We start from the raw sequence: 15,792 nt of genomic DNA on the forward strand, positions 1-15,792 counted from the left end.
TTTTTGTGTGCAGTTTATAGAAGTGTATTTGCTACCAATGTGTCATATTCTAAGTAATACCAAAAGTTAAATTTCTTTAGCATAAAAGGATCATTTTATATAATTGATTGTAGAACACTGGTGTAACAAGAAGATTATACTTTTTGTAACAAGAAGATTGACTGCAATCTCCCATCTTTCTTCAGGGAACTCCTGCTTTGTTCTTAATTCAGTTAATTTTTAACAATAATCTCTTGGAATATGGTGTAGAAGATGAGAGGTAATTTAAACTAGTCTTTTTGTTTATATTGGAAAAGTTATTTGATTAATGAGGGTTTTTTTTTTAAAGATTTTATTTATGTATTACTTAGAAACAGAAAGCACAAGCAGGGGGAAGGAGAGGGAGGGGCAGACTTGCCCCTGCTGAGCAGGGAGCCCAGTGTGGAACTAGATTCCAGGACCTGGGATCATGACTCAAGCCAAAGGCAGATGCTTTAACCAACTGAGCCATCCAGGTGCCCCAGATGAATGAGATTCTTTTTGAGTTATATGCTATATCATTTTTTAAATTAAAAAACCAAAGTGAGACTTTTATCATTTCTTGTCAGTTATTTTTAGAATTTTCTAATAGCAGAACATATTTTGGCAGAAAATGCTGGATAATGCGTGGCTCCATTTTTTTTTCTTCAGGTTTTTTCTCAATCTGGAAACACTCGTTGGCTGTGTCCTTTCTGGTCCAACTTCACCACTAGCTTTCAGTGACTCTGTTTTAAATGTTATTAATCAAAACGTAAAGCTGTTGCAAAACAAGGAGCATCTCTGGAGAATGTGGAGTATTATAGTTACCCCATTAGCTGAATTGATAAATCAGGTATGACATAAGTGCTACATGTTTCCCCTAAAGCTTAAGGAACATTTTCCTTTTTTTCTTGTTAGAGCACATGGGGAAATAAATAGAAGCTTGAACTTGAATAGAAAATGTTAAATTTTTTTTCTGTAGGATTAATTTCTTTACTTATGTTAGTTGATTTCATTGCATTTCTGCATAATCAAGAAAATATAATTTAATGGGGACGAATCAGTTCCCTTTTTTCCAGTAGTGATTATAAAACCAGAAGACTCCCAATATGTTATAATACAACTTTTCATATTTATATTTTGAGTTTTTTCAGTCTTTGTACTATGAGGAATAATAATGGTTGTCTTGACTAGACTGTATGTTCTTCAGATTCCATGGGTAAATCAGTTGGTGAATACCTCAAAGCCATAGAGTAGTCTCTAAACCAGTAATCTGTTGAATTGACTAATAACCCTTACATTTAAATACTTACTGATAATGACATTATTGGCAAGGTGTGGAGCTCAACTTTTGTCACTATTAATAGCTGATCCGTTGCTTTAGCAGTCTTTAAATGGAAGTATTTTCTGGAAATATTTTGCTATAATTCTCAAATGAAATGAAGACTCCGGAGAATTTATTATGGATAGTGTGGTCACCATTGTTTTCACTGCTAAGTTCAGCACATCATTTAAATGGTCCTCTGAAAGAAAAAAGTTTATATTCCTAAATAATTCCTTGCTGTTTGAAGGATAGCAGAGGTCTTTTCTTAAGTTTTGCTTGAATTCTACCTTCTATGTATAGTAAAAGATTTTGAGTTCTCTCTGGGGTTCTTTTGTAGGCCTTAAACACTGCATGCATTGTTTCTCAGTGTTGCTGTAATAGATTACCACGAGACACCTTAAAACATACGGATTTATTCTTTTATATCTCTAGATCCCAGAATATTGATAGGCATGGCTTCTGCTGAAACCCTGAGGGAGAATTGTTCTGTTCCTCTGCTTAACTGTCTTTGTTTCTGGAAATTCTTGATTGTTCCTAGGGTTATAGACATATCACTAATGTCTCCCTCAGTCCTCTGCATGGCAGTTTTACCTCTGTCTTTTTTGTCTGATCAGATTCCACTTTACTTTTACAAACACTGATTATTGGATTAGGGCCTACCCTAATCCAGTATGCCTTTATTTTAACTTGATTATATCTGCAAAGTCCCTATTGCCGACTAAGGTTGGGAGCTCCCCACCTCTTGAAACATCTCCACACTGAATCTACCTCACTACAAATAGTAAGATGGTACTACACAGGACTAGAATTAGATGGTAATTTGTCTAACTTTTTCATTATTTTTCTTGTTTCAGACCAATGAAGTGAATCAAGGTGATGCCTTAGAACATAATTTTAGTGCCATATATGGTGCATTGACTCTACCAATAAACCATATTTTTTCAGTACAGAAATTTCCAGTGGTAAGGCAATGTCATATTCTTTACTTAAGGAATTTACATTTTTTTGGAAAATGTTCTTTCATCCTTTATAATAAATTCCTACAGTAATTTTTCCTGCAATCACCTTATGATTTTTAATCAGCTTAGGGTAAGGGAAAATGGTGAAGGAAGACAGAAATTCCTCTTGATCTTTGATAATTGCTGGTATTGTGGCATTGTTACAGTCTTCAAATAGAATTCTCTGGGGGAGGCAAATTTATTATTCTACCCTGGTCTCTTCTGTGACACCTTAAATGTTACATTGGCTTTTTAAAGATACATTCTGTTGGGTGTTTGCTATGTAGATACACATTTTTAAATTTTCTTTTTTTATTGTTATTTTTAGGCTACCATGAAGACCTTACTTAAAACTTGGTCAGAATTATATAGAGTGTTTGCCCGCTGTGCTGCTTTGGTAGCAACTGCAGAAGAGAATTTATGCTGTGAGGAACTTTCTTCCAAGATAATGTCCTGTTTAGAAGATTCAAGCTTTTCAGTGAGTTTATACCAGTATTACTGACCTTGGTTGTATTTGAAGAATACTTTTCAAATAAATTGAGATAACATTTGTGAACTGTCATTTACAAGGCTTCTAGTTTATAGGTGGCTAATATAAAACAAGTAGCAGCATTTCAAAACAGTTTTAGGTCTTGGGTCTACATGACTCTGAGTTCTGTGTTTCAGGACCCTGAACAGTCCTGCACTTTTATTACTGTGTTGCATATCTGCCTGTGCCATTGCAGGAGGAGCCAGCTTTTTTCATATCTATCTCTTAGATCTTTAAAGGCAATCCTTTGGAAGTTTGTAGACCTAAAAAAGTAGGTCTCATTACATTCCTTTATTAAGAGGCAAATACTTTTAGTTGGTATGTATCATTCTAGAATAGATCTCTTTTTGTATTTACACAAATAATTTACATATGTACATGAATACAGTATTCTTGACACTTGAATTCTATTATTAAAGCATTTTTTTCATCTAGAAAGATGAAAACTTGTACCCTTTGATAGTGGTTACACTGTTAGCTCTTGAGGCTATCTATTAAGAGGTAGAAATTTGTCTTTCTTCAGATTTTTTTTAATGCATTTATAATTATAATAGCTTTTCAAAAATATTAGTACAGTTATGATTGTTACATTTTGATATGATAGAATTTCAGAGTGACTTTAAAAATGCAAATCAGATCTTATCACTGAAAAAATGTCGGTAGTACTTAGAATAAAAATTTTAACTGCTTACAACTGCCTATAAGGTTTAATGCTTCATTCCCCAGGGGATCTTATTTAATTACATTTGTTAATACCTATCATGACACTTTGTTTTCCTTTTTGGCTTATATCAGAATCATTTGTATACTTCATTACATTCCTTAACTAACACTCCATGAGGTTAGGGACATTCTGTGTTGATTTGTATCCCTGGTCTTTATCTGGTACATAGTTAAATTTGTTGAGTGACTTTATAACTGTTAGGGAGAATGTGCAACCATAGTTTTAATCTTTTAAATACTGTCTTGGTTATGTTTTCATCTTTGTTCTCTTCTGGAAGAAATTAAGAATCTGTCAGGTTTTATGAAGTATGCTTAAGATTTTGCTTGGCATTGGTTGGTTCTATTTTTTGGAATAGTTTGAGAAGAATAGTTATTAACTGTTCTTTAAATGTTCGGTCGAATTCATCTGTGAGGCCATCTGATCCTGGACTTGGTTTGTTGGGAGCTTTTTGATTACTGATTTAATTGCATTGCTAGTAACCATTCTTTTCAGATTTTGTTTCTTCCTGATCAGTTTTGGGAGGTTATATTTCTAGGAATTGATCAGTATCTTCTAGGTTGTTTGATTACTTGGTGTGTAATATTCATAATATTCTCTTACAATCCATTGCATTTCTGTGGTGTTAGTTACTTCTCTCTCTTTTTTTTAAAGACTTATGTAAGTCAGTTGGACAATTACCACATGATCTCACTAGTATGTGGAATTTAAGAAACGAAACACGTTCATAGGGAAAGAAGACAAAATAAAACAAGACGAAATCAGGGAGACACACCATAAGAGACTTCTAATCAGGGGCTCTTGGGTAGCTCGAGTTGGTTAAGCGACTGCCTTCGGGTCATGATCCCGGAGTTCTGGGATCGAGTCTACAAGGGGCTCCCAGCTCCATGGGGAGTCTGACTCTCCCTCTGACTTTCCTCATGCTTTCCTCTTTTCTCTTTCTCTCTCTCTCTCTCTCTCAGTAAATAAAGTCTTTAAGAAAAAAAAGAGAGACTCATAATCATAGGGAACAAACAGGGTTGCTGGAGGGGAGGGGGTGTGGGGATGGGGTGGTTGCTTATTGCTGGACATTAAAGAGGGCATGTCATGTAATGAGCACTGGGTATTATATAAGACTGATGATGGGGCACCTGGGTGGCTCAGTGGGGTAAGCCTCTGCCTTCAGCTCAGGTCTTGATCCCAGGGTCCTGGGATCAAGCCCCGCATTGGGCTCTCTGCTCCTCAGGGAGCCTGCCTCCACCTCTCTCTCTGCCTGCCTATCTGCCTACTTGTGATCTCTGTCTGTCAAATAAACAAATAAAATCTTTTAAAAAAGGGGCTCCTGGGTGGCTCAGTGGGTTAAGCCGCTGCCTTCGGCTCAGGTCATGATCTCAGGGTCCTGGGATCGAGTCTCGCATCGGGCTCTCTGCTCAGCAGGGAGCCTGCTTCCTCCTCTCTCTCTCTGCCTGCCTCTCTGCCTACTTGTAATCTCTCTCTGTCAAATAAATAAATAAAATCTTTAAAAAAAAAAAAGACTGATGAATCAATGAACTCTACCTCTGAAACCAGTAACACATTATATGTTAATGAGATTTAAATGAAAAAAGACCTGGTGATTCACAGACCTGTACCCCTGGCGCTAATAATACATTATATGTTAATAAGTTTTTTTTAAAAATGAAGAAAAGTCTTTAAAAAAAATAATGAGTAATCTCATGAACCATTTTATGTCAATAACTTTGCTAATCTCAATGAAAGGGACAGATTCCTTCAATGACACTTAGTATTAAAGCTTGATCACGAAGAAATAAGTAACTGTGAGAGCCTTATATTTACTAAAGTAATTGAACTTATAAAAAAAAAAAGGGAAGAAAAAAAAGATACTTATTTAAGTAATCCCTCCACTCAAGGTGGGCCTAAAACCCACAGCCCCAAGATCAAGAGTCACGTGCTCTTCTGGCTAAGGCAGCCAGGTGTCCCTGTAAATCCTCTTACCCTCTTTCATTTCTGATTTTCCTTGAGTCCTCTTTTTTGGTTCATAAATCTGGCTAAAGGTTTATTAGTTTGTTGAACTTTTCAGAGAAGCAGCTTTGGTATATTGATCAGTTCTATTTTTTGTCTCTAATTCTTCTATTTCTGTTCTAATTTTTACTATTACCTTCTTTCTACTGGCTTTGGGTCATGTTTGTTCTTTTTCCTGCTCCATTAGGTTTAAGATTAGGTTGTTCGGGAGTTTTTTTTGCCTCTTGAAGTAGGTGCATATTGCTATAAACTTTCCTCTTACAACCACTTTTGCTGCATCTAGAACACTGTGTTTTCATTTTCATATGTCTTCATGATTTCTTGTTTCCCCCATTCATTGTTTAGTGTCATGTTATTTTACAACTTTCACGTATTTGTGTTCTTTTGAGATACTTTCTTGTGGTTGATTGCGAGTTTCATAAGGTTGTGGTTGGAAAAAATGTATGGTATGAGTTTGATTTTTTTTTTTTAATTTGTTGAGAGTTCTTTTGCAGCTTAACATGTCCATCCTGGAGAACATTCCATGCACACTTGAAAAGAACGTGTGTTCTGTTTTAGGTCAAAATGTTCTTAATATAACTGTTCTTCAGCTATTTCTTCAAATAAATTTTCTGCTCCCTTTTCTGTCTCTTCCTTCTGAGATGACTATAAGGTGGATGTTTATGCTTGATGGTGTCACTGAGTTTCCATGGTCTCTTTTTATTTTTTATTACTTATTTCTCTTTTGTTCAGCTTGATTGCTTTCTATGATTCTTTCCTCCAGGTCACTCACTGATCCAGTCTTCTTTATCCAGTGCACTATTTATTCCATCTATTATTAATTTTAGTTCAGTTATTGAGTTCTTCCATCTCTGGTTGGCTTTTATGTTTTCTCTTTTAAAAAAAAATATTTTATTTACTAATTTGAGAGAAAGGGGGAGGAGCAGAGGGAGAAGGACAAGGAGACTTGGAGCTGAGCTCAATGGTGCTTGACTTGGGGCTCAATCCCAGAAATTTGAGATCATGACCTGAGCCTAAATAAAGAGTTGGATGCTTAACCACCAGGTGCTCCTTACATTTTCTCTCTGTTCAGTGTCTCACTGAGGTCCTCCAGTCTCTTGTCAAGTATTGAGCATCTTTATGACCATTAACTTTCAGTTTTCTGTCAGGCATATTACATATCTCCATTTCAGTTAGGTCTCCTGCTGGGATTTATCCTGTTCTTTCATTTGGGACATATTCTTCTGTCTCCTTATTTTACCTAACTCTCTGTATCTCTTTCTGCGTGCTGTGTCTCCTGCTCTTGTAAGTAGTGGCCATATGAAGAAGAGGTCCTGTAGTGCCCTGCAGTAACCGTGTCCCCTGTTTACTAGAACCTGGTGCTTCAGGGTGTTTCATATATTTGTTGTTGTGTGGGGCAAGGCAAGCCGTTAGCAGGTGAGGTGGAAAGTATCGTGCCAATCTAGTTCCCTTACATGTCCATGTATCTAGCCTGGGCATTGGGGAGTGAAATTGCACCTGCCAGCTTTTGTTTTTGGATGAGTCTCTTAAAGATCCCTATTCCTCCAACACTTGTTTGGGGATTAGTTATAAATGTCTTTGTCTTTCCCTTGTACCCCAGGCATCTCTTAGACTGCTGTATCTGTGCTGTATCTCAGTGAGGTTGTTTGTATGCTGTTTGTATTCTTGTTGCTGTCCCCTTAAGGTGGAGGACTCAATTTCTGCTGGTAGTCCTGGCTTAGCCAGCGGATTTTATTAAAGTTCGAGGTGTTGAGCCTCACACAGAGCCAAATTTACAGGGTTTCATCTTCCTGGTGCCTGGGGTAGGGTCTGCTGCTTTCCTTCTCTGTGCTTGCAGTGGCTCTCCCTACTGGGGAGTATTTTGTGAACCAGCTTGATCCCCAAGCTTATCTCTACCGTTCTATTTGCCGTGTGGCCACTTTTCTTCCTTCAGCCATGAAGAATATGTTCTGCCAGTTTCTGTCATTTCTGGATTATTTGTACTGATGTGGATATGATCTTAGGTGTATTTTGGAGATGAAATGATCTTCCTAGTCTACCATCCTACCCTTATCTCCTGTTTCTGAGAGCTTTAATAAAGGATCTCCCTGATTGTGAATTTGATGTATTTGAAAATGTTTATTACATATTTTAATGCTACACTGTCTTACTTATTTTGTGACTATGAATTTACAGTAATTAGTTCCTCTTTGCTGCCTTTTTTTTTTTTTTACCAACTTGATTCTAACTGATACAATATGCTCACATCTTTTTGAGGATCTGTAATCTTTTTTTTTTTAACTTACTGAGAAACTTACAAAGAAAATAGCATGAAACATTTCAGTTTGACAAATTATCATGCAGAAATATTTCTGTAGGCATCACCCAGTTCAGTTAATGGAGCATTATCAGCACCTCAGATGCTCCCCTATGCATTTTATTTTGTTTTGTTTTGTTTTAAATATTTTTTTTATTTATTTGACAGAGAGAGAGAGATCACAGGTAGGCAGAGAAAGAGGGGGAAGCAGGCTCCCTGCCAAGCAGAGAGCCTGATGTGGGGCTTGATCTCAGGACCCTGGGATCATGACCTGAGCCGAAGGCAGAGGCTTAACCCATTGAGCCACCCCGGTTCCCCGTACCCTATGCATTTTATTTATTTATTTATTTATTTATTTATTTAATTTATTTGATAGAGATCACAAGTAGGCACAGAGGCAGGCAGAGAGAGAGAGAGGAAGGGAAGCAGGCTCCCTGCCGGGCAGAGGGCCCAACGCAGGGCTCGATCCCAGAATCCTAGGATCATGACCAGAGCCGAAGGCAGAGGCTTTAACCCACTGAGCCACCCAGGTGCCCCCCCCCATGCATTTTAAGTCACAATGCCCTCCTCTCCCTAAGAGTAAATTACTGTCCTAACTTATTGAAAATCTGTTTCATTAAAAATATTTTTACTATACACCCCACACCTGTATATTACATACATTTGTTTAGCAGCATTCCTTTCGTAGTAAATTTTATAGTAAAGTCATATTGTGTGTCTTTTGGGTTCAGTGTTTCAATTGGAAGGTTCATCCGTGTTGTATTTAACTAAGTTCATTTATTGTAATTATTACATGTATTTCCATTATATGGATTTAGGATTTTCTTTGTATATATTTCTCTACTTATTTTATGTTTTAACCTTTCTGTGTCTTTTGTAGCATATAAGTAAATACGGGAGTGTTTTTTAATAAGTATGTTTAATTTCATATTGAATAAGAAATGGACTATATTTTAATCCTTAGCTTCTTTCAGATACTATTATTGAAACTTATATTCATCTATCAAATTTGAATATCCATTCAAATTTAATATTTATATCCCTTTTTAAAATTAATATCCATTTTACCCCAGCAATCAAAGATGGGATTGTACATGTTTATTGATCAGGGTTGACACTGGTAGCTGGAATGCATTTCCTAACTGAAAAGAGAGCCATTTTCCCAGTCTTGATAGCAAATTGTAGTTAGAAGTGTCCTTTACGTTGAAATTAGGAGCAAGGAGGAAGCACTGGAACTTTGATAGCTTTTCTACATGAAAATATAGATTGTCATCTGGACTGACTTTCCACATAGTTTTTGTTAGTTAACTAGGGCACTGCTGCTTTTTCTCCTCCTGGCCCATAATACTCATTGAGGAGGTTGTCTTTGGGGGGCAGATATGTGAGTATTAGTCCAGTGAACTGGAAAAGTGGTTAGTAATGGAGAATAGGGGAGAAGGAAGTATGTCTGTTTTCTAGATCTTTGATTTCAATATTTGTTTTAATGAATTTCTTTTCTTAGAACTCTCAGTATGTCTCCTGTTACTCAGTTTTGCTAGGAGAGCTCACTGTTTTGGAATTGGTGCTGGGATTTCCTTCGTTCTGTTTTTTTAGTCTTCCCTCCCTGCCTTTAAAAAAGTTTTTCTAGGGCGCCTGGGTGGCTCAGTGGGTTAAGCTGCTGCCTTCGGCTCAGGTCATGATCTCAGGGTCCTGGGATTGAGTCCCGCATCAGGCTCTCTGCTAAGCAGGGAGCCTGCTTCCTCTTCTCTCTCTCTCTCTCTCTCTCTCTCTCTCTGTGCCTGCCTTTCTGCCTACCTGTGATTTCTCTCTGTCAAATAAATAAATAAATAGAGTCTTTAAAAAAATAAAAAATAAAAAAATAAAGTTTTTCTAGGGAATTTCTTATGCTTCTGTGAATTTTTTATTTCAGTTGAATTTCAGAAGGAGGAGGAGGAAAAGGATATGAAGGACCTTAGCAACTTCATTTTTTGTTTTATCCCTGGGTTTAATGAACACTTAAAATTTTCATGAAGAGGGGTGCCTGGATGGCTCAGTGGGTTAAAGCCTCTGCTTTCAGCTCAGTCCTGGGATTGAGCCCCACATCGGGCTCTCTGCTCAGCAGGGAGCCTGCTTCCTCCTCTCTGTCTCTCTAACTGTGATCTTTGTCTCTCAAATAAATAAATAAAATCTTTAAAGAAAAAAAAAGTTAAAAAAAAATCTTTCACGAAGAATCTGATAAAGAATCTAATTGAGAACCTTGCTCTTCCATTCTCAATTTACTAGTTTTATATGCTGAATCTTAGGGGCATCTTAAGACTGAATTATCTTCCTTAAATGTCTGGAAACAAAAATTATGGTCCTTGGTGCACAGCGGTTAACTAGGAAATATTTATAACTGTATACTTCATTCATATACCTTACATGTTATATATGGCAGTGAAGGTCATATGTTTGTTGATGCTTACTATTTTTGGAAACTATGCCAGTATTTGAAAGTTTCTAATAAAATACTTAATTATTCTTTCCTAGAATTTGTTGTTCTTGGATAGGATCATTCACATAGTTACTGTAATGATTGATTGCATTGACTTCTCACCATACAATATTAAGTATCAGCCCAAAGTTAAATGTAAGTACTTTTTTACTTTGTTCACCCACTGTTGCATAAACACAATTGTCTAAACTGTTGAGAACAAATACAAATATCTTTTCTGACCTCATTTTACCTGCTTTAGATGTTGTATAACTATGTCATATGTGGTTGTCATACAACTATGTTGTATAACCTTGGTATGCTATGAGCTCACGTGTTCTTGCACATGCTTGTGATCTCTCCTTTGTCTCTGTCACACACACAAATATCTTTCTTCCTTTGTATAACCTGAAACGATCAGTATTATTCTATTTACAGATTGCCTAATATGAGTCATTTTACTTATTCCATCATAGGCAAGGAATTATCTGGGCAGGAAACTTTGATGTTTGTTAGAATGTTCTTATTTGTCCCATTACTGGTGACACATTACTGGTTAACACTTACTGGTTGTTTAAGACAGTATCTGCCAGGTTTTCTATAATAAGTAAGTACCTATGAGTAATTAATATTTTGTGGCAGGTTCTTTAAGCCTATGTATATATCCTTTTTCTAAGCAAACTTTCACCCATGAATTTATTGTCCATTAATACTTCTTGTCTAAAGCACTAAGAGGATTACCAGAGCAGTTCACATCATTTCATTTGATTATATTGATTATATCAAGATGTTTATCTCCTTTGTCTTTAATTACATTAATTCTAAAAGTGTCCCTGATATTTATCTCATATTTTCATGGTAAATCATTCTACATTCAGGGTCATGAGTTCACGTCCCACTTTGGGGCCTTAAAAAAAATAAAATCATTCTATAGCTGTTGAGCAGTACTAGGCACCAGTCACTTCCAGGTGCAAATGACATCCTGATGTAAGTATAGCTTCGTTTGTCCTTGATACATTTTTTTAAGGTTTATTTATTTTAGAGAGAGAGTGCACCAGTGTGAGCAGGGGAGGGCCAAAGGTAGAGAGAATCTCAAGCAGACTTTGCTGAGGAGAGAGCTGGACTGGAGGCTCAGCCTCAAGATCCAGAGATCATGACCTGAGCCAAAATCCAAAGTCAGCCATTTAACTGACTGAGCCACCCAGGTGTCCCTACCTTATTTTATTTTTATCACTGGCTTTTTGTTATTCAGTGGTTTATAATTCATTGTTATTAATACTTATGCTCATGTTGGCCTGTATGACCATTTCATGTGTTTCCATTATTTTTTGAGCCCTTCAGCATAAGATAATCAGGCTCATTCTGTACTTCTCATCCTTCAGCCTAGAACCAACCATATTTCCAAGGAACGTTGGTCCTTTGCTGAGGATGGATGGCATTTAGAAACTGAGATCTGTTCGTTATTATTAAGATGTCACTGCTTCTGGATCCTCTTGAGTAGACAGGTGTGGGATATGTGTCACGTGATTCATGGCTGTCTCCTCCGCCTTAGCATACTGGCCTGGAATTTTTGGGTGGCCATTCCCTAGGGAAGAAGGTTAACTTCCTTTTGTTGGTAACACTTGTTTTTTATTTCACCACATGATATTTTTCATCACCAAGCACTGATTTAGAGTTTTCTCTTAAATCTGAGATATTTTACCTTAAGAGAATAGATTCTTTGAAGGAAAGGTAATTTTTAAAAATCTGTGATTTTCTTGACAAATGTGGGTTTATTCCTGTAGGTAGGTATCGGAGAGACAGGATCTAAAAATAAAAATAGTACACAGAAAAGTCAAGACAGTGCTTTTAAGATACATCTTTTAATTCAAATCTAGGCTTGCTTTCTTTGCAGTCTTTCTGAGGATTTGGATCTGTGACTTGTTGAGTGTTATTTGTAGGGTTCAGTTTATTATAGATGACCTAGGGAGCAATAATTTCTAAGGGAAGTTTTGTGACATCTAAAGTTAATTTTGGAACCTATCTTTAAAAAAAAAAAAAGATTTATTTATTTTACGGCAAGCCACTTGCATGTGAGTTGGGGAGGTCGGGGGGCAGAAGGAGAGAATCTTCAGGTCTACTCCCTGATGAGTGCAGATCCTGTCACAGGGCTTGATCCCACCATCAGTGAGATCATGACATGAGGTTAAAACAAGAGTCAGACACTTAGTGACGGAACCACCCAGGCATTCCATGGACCTTATCTTATAACTTAGTACTTTCTTACAAATCAGTTGTTGAAATTCAGAATATAAACATTTGAAATGCATTTCACAACTCCTTAGAGAAAATACTCATTTTCCTGGATTTCTTCTAGATCTGCCTAATAGTTTTTCTTTGTCTCTGCTTCAGTTTTAAAGACAGTGTTGTGATACTTACCACTAATGGTGTATCATTTTAGGATTTGTGGGTATCACTCTACAGAAACATGTATATTAGAAGTATCTGTCATTTTTATAGATTATTTTTCATTTAAATGGTATAAATTATAAAGACATAGAATAATACTTTTCAAAATACTTGAGTTTTTAATAAATTCAATTTTATCTTAGCACCACAGAGACCTTCAGATTGGTCCAAAAAGAAGAAGGAACCTCTAGGGAAATTGGCCTCTTTATTTAAACTTATTGTGAGAGTGATCTATTCTTTCCACACTCTGAGCTTCAAGGAAGTACATTCTGATACTCTCCTCACTGTCGGCAACTCAATCATCAGTATTCTTTCTAATGTACTTGGACGTATTTCTTTGCCTTCTATGATCCGAAAAATATTTGCAACTTTAACAAGACCTCTGGCATTATTTTATGAAAACTTAAAGTAAGTATTTAGAATTTCTATGTAATAGCTTTAAATTAAATGTCTTTAGATGTAGGTAGCAAACTTTTGTCATTTTCCCATCAGCTTCTTGTTAATTGTTACCATTTAGTGAAGAGGGTACTATATTAAACTGCATTTGTTAAAAAGGTAGTTCCAATCATACAGAAATATAAATAAGAGGTAGAAATTGGGAGTTTTAAAATTTTGTGTGCTAGTTCAACCCTGTCTTTCAATTTAGTGCATACCTTTTCAGATTTGATAATACAAACAAGCATACCTGTTAAGTTTACAATGTATATGAAGCATATTTGACATGCTACTTTGTGGTTAAGTATATGGTATACCCTTAAAATATTGTATGCGGTCTTGTACCATTCATCTAAGAATCTCATTCTCTTTGATGTCTGCAGAGGGTTCCATAAATCTTTGTACCCAGTTTCCTCTTAGCAGACATAAATGTTTTTCTAGCCTTTTCCCTAGCTTCACAGTATTATAGTCGAACATATTTGTATACATAACAGTTTGCCACTACTTCTTCAGAAAGAGGTCGTAGATGTCAGATTGTTGGTTCAAAAGGTATACGTACTTAAATTTCTGAATTACCATGTAAAAATTTACAGTATCCTTTCCATTTGAATCGAAATAAGCAATGCCTTGAACCATGAAAAGTCCCAAATAACATAACTTTTTTAAAAAAGCAATTTGAAAGTATTCATCGATGTTTCTTCTAGCAAGCTTATGTGGTTCAGTCATAATAGTCTGTCTTTTATAAATTAAATACATGGAGAAAGTTTTAAGAACAAATTTGATAAAAGTACAAAGTAGAACCCCAAATTTATTAGCTTTTTGTGCATCTTTTAGCCTTTAAGCTTAAAAATAATTTATGCTTTTTAATTTTTTTAAATTTTTTTTTTTAAGATTCTATTTATTTATCAGATAGCGATCACAAGTAGGCAGAGAGGCAGGCAGAGAGAAAGAGGGCAGCAGCCTCTCTGCTGAGCAGAGTGCCTGATGCGGGGCTCTCTCCTAGGACGATGGGATCATGACCTGAGCCGAAGGCAGAGGCTTTAACCCACTGAGCCACTGAGGTGCCCCAATTTATGCTTTTTAAAAGAGGTACAGAAAGAAGTGACTAATATTAGTATTTTGAGATCTTTTCTAAATGTTTTTCTGTGGCTCTTTTTTCTCCCCGCCGTGGTTCATTTTTTAAAAGATAGGTTTGTTTCACATTTGTTTGATAATTTGACGTTTTTAAAATTAAATCTTGGGCACCCTTTTATATCACTACACGTCTCATTTTTATGGCTACGTTACATATTTTTAGGTTTAACTTTCTGAAATATAAGTGGTACTCTTGTGTTTTTCTTCCCAGGCTTGATGAAGTTCCTAAAGTGTATAGTTGTATGAGCAACAAGGTAAAAATAGACAGTTGTCTATAAAACATATTTTCATGGTGAAAAAAATGTTAGGGTTTAGGTAATTGTCTTCCTGTACATAGTTTTGATTTGTAAAAGGATTATACTTACAGTTTTGAATGGACATTTAATAACATGACATGGGCATGTAGTTTTTAAAGAAGGGTTCAGTAATGTTGCTTTAAATTCGTACAGCTCCCCACCTCCTATCTTAGCCCTTTATACACGAGGGTAATTGGTTCCTGGTATTTTATAGGTAAAACTTCTATAGTTAACTTACTCTCTGTTCATGAGAAAATGTAATTTTTTTTCTGTTAGTGGAAGATTGTTTGAAATCACAGTCTTGTATTAATAATCACAGTAAATTCACCTGATAATTTGTCAGTTTATAATCACATATTTAAGGAGACAGCTGGGAGCTTTAAAAAAAAAAAGTTTTAATTGAAAAAATTGAAATAATAACATGTTTTGAGTTCAGTATGTTTTGTGCTTTTATTTTTTCCTGTTTTAAAAGGACATTTCCATTTTTTATCGTAATAAAATTTTCCTTTTTCCTAGTTAGAAAAGCTACTGGGAGAGATAATTGCTTGCCTACACTTCAGCTACACTGGAACTTATGACAGCGAACTTCTTGAACAGATCTCTCCATTATTATGCATAATATTTTTGCACAAGAATAAGCAAATTAGAAAACAAAGTGCTCAGTTCTGGAATGCTACATTTGCTAAAGTGACAACGTTGACTTACCCTGAAGAGTTAAAGTATGCTACCCACAAAACTATTTTATATAGTTACTGTGATTGCTTAAATTGGTATTTTGGTTTTAATAGGAATTTTTATTTGGAAGAATTATTGCAGAACATTCCTCAGTTGAAATGTTACTTGGAATAACATGGTAGTTATTAAACATAACTTGACCTCTGACTTTGGTCCTGAGAATAACCGTGATTTTAGGAACATTAAAAGCAGTATTAAATTTTCCTTAATAAAAGAAATATAAAAAGGAAGAAATTGGTGGTTATTAAATACAGGTGATGTGTACACAAGAGTTTAATAGTCTACTTTTGCTTAGAATCTTACGTGATAAAAATTGGGAAACTTCTTAAAGAAGAATATTTGGGAACTGAAGAGGTGAGCAAGAAACTAAATATTCTACATTTGTCCCAGTTTTGTTTATGTAGAATAAGAAACAATCTTTAAGGT

The 15,792-nt window shown here is 35.7% G+C and overlaps 1 protein-coding gene across 2 annotated transcripts in view; it reads left to right on the plus strand.

The window, feature by feature from the left end:
• RIF1 (replication timing regulatory factor 1) overlaps positions 1 to 15,792 on the plus strand; it is a 58,423-nt gene that overhangs the window by 26,170 nt on the left and 16,461 nt on the right. For both annotated transcript variants that reach the window (XM_059393956.1, XM_059393957.1), the window contains exons 17-24: positions 186 to 259; positions 670 to 850; positions 2,176 to 2,283; positions 2,648 to 2,797; positions 10,375 to 10,474; positions 12,910 to 13,174; positions 14,547 to 14,589; positions 15,148 to 15,350. In XM_059393956.1, the coding sequence (XP_059249939.1) occupies positions 186 to 259; positions 670 to 850; positions 2,176 to 2,283; positions 2,648 to 2,797; positions 10,375 to 10,474; positions 12,910 to 13,174; positions 14,547 to 14,589; positions 15,148 to 15,350 (1,124 nt within the window). The remainder of the gene's footprint in view (positions 1 to 185; positions 260 to 669; positions 851 to 2,175; positions 2,284 to 2,647; positions 2,798 to 10,374; positions 10,475 to 12,909; positions 13,175 to 14,546; positions 14,590 to 15,147; positions 15,351 to 15,792) is intronic.

This window comes from Mustela nigripes, chromosome 3, assembly GCF_022355385.1.
Source record: "Mustela nigripes isolate SB6536 chromosome 3, MUSNIG.SB6536, whole genome shotgun sequence".
Lineage (NCBI taxonomy): Eukaryota > Metazoa > Chordata > Mammalia > Carnivora > Mustelidae > Mustela > Mustela nigripes.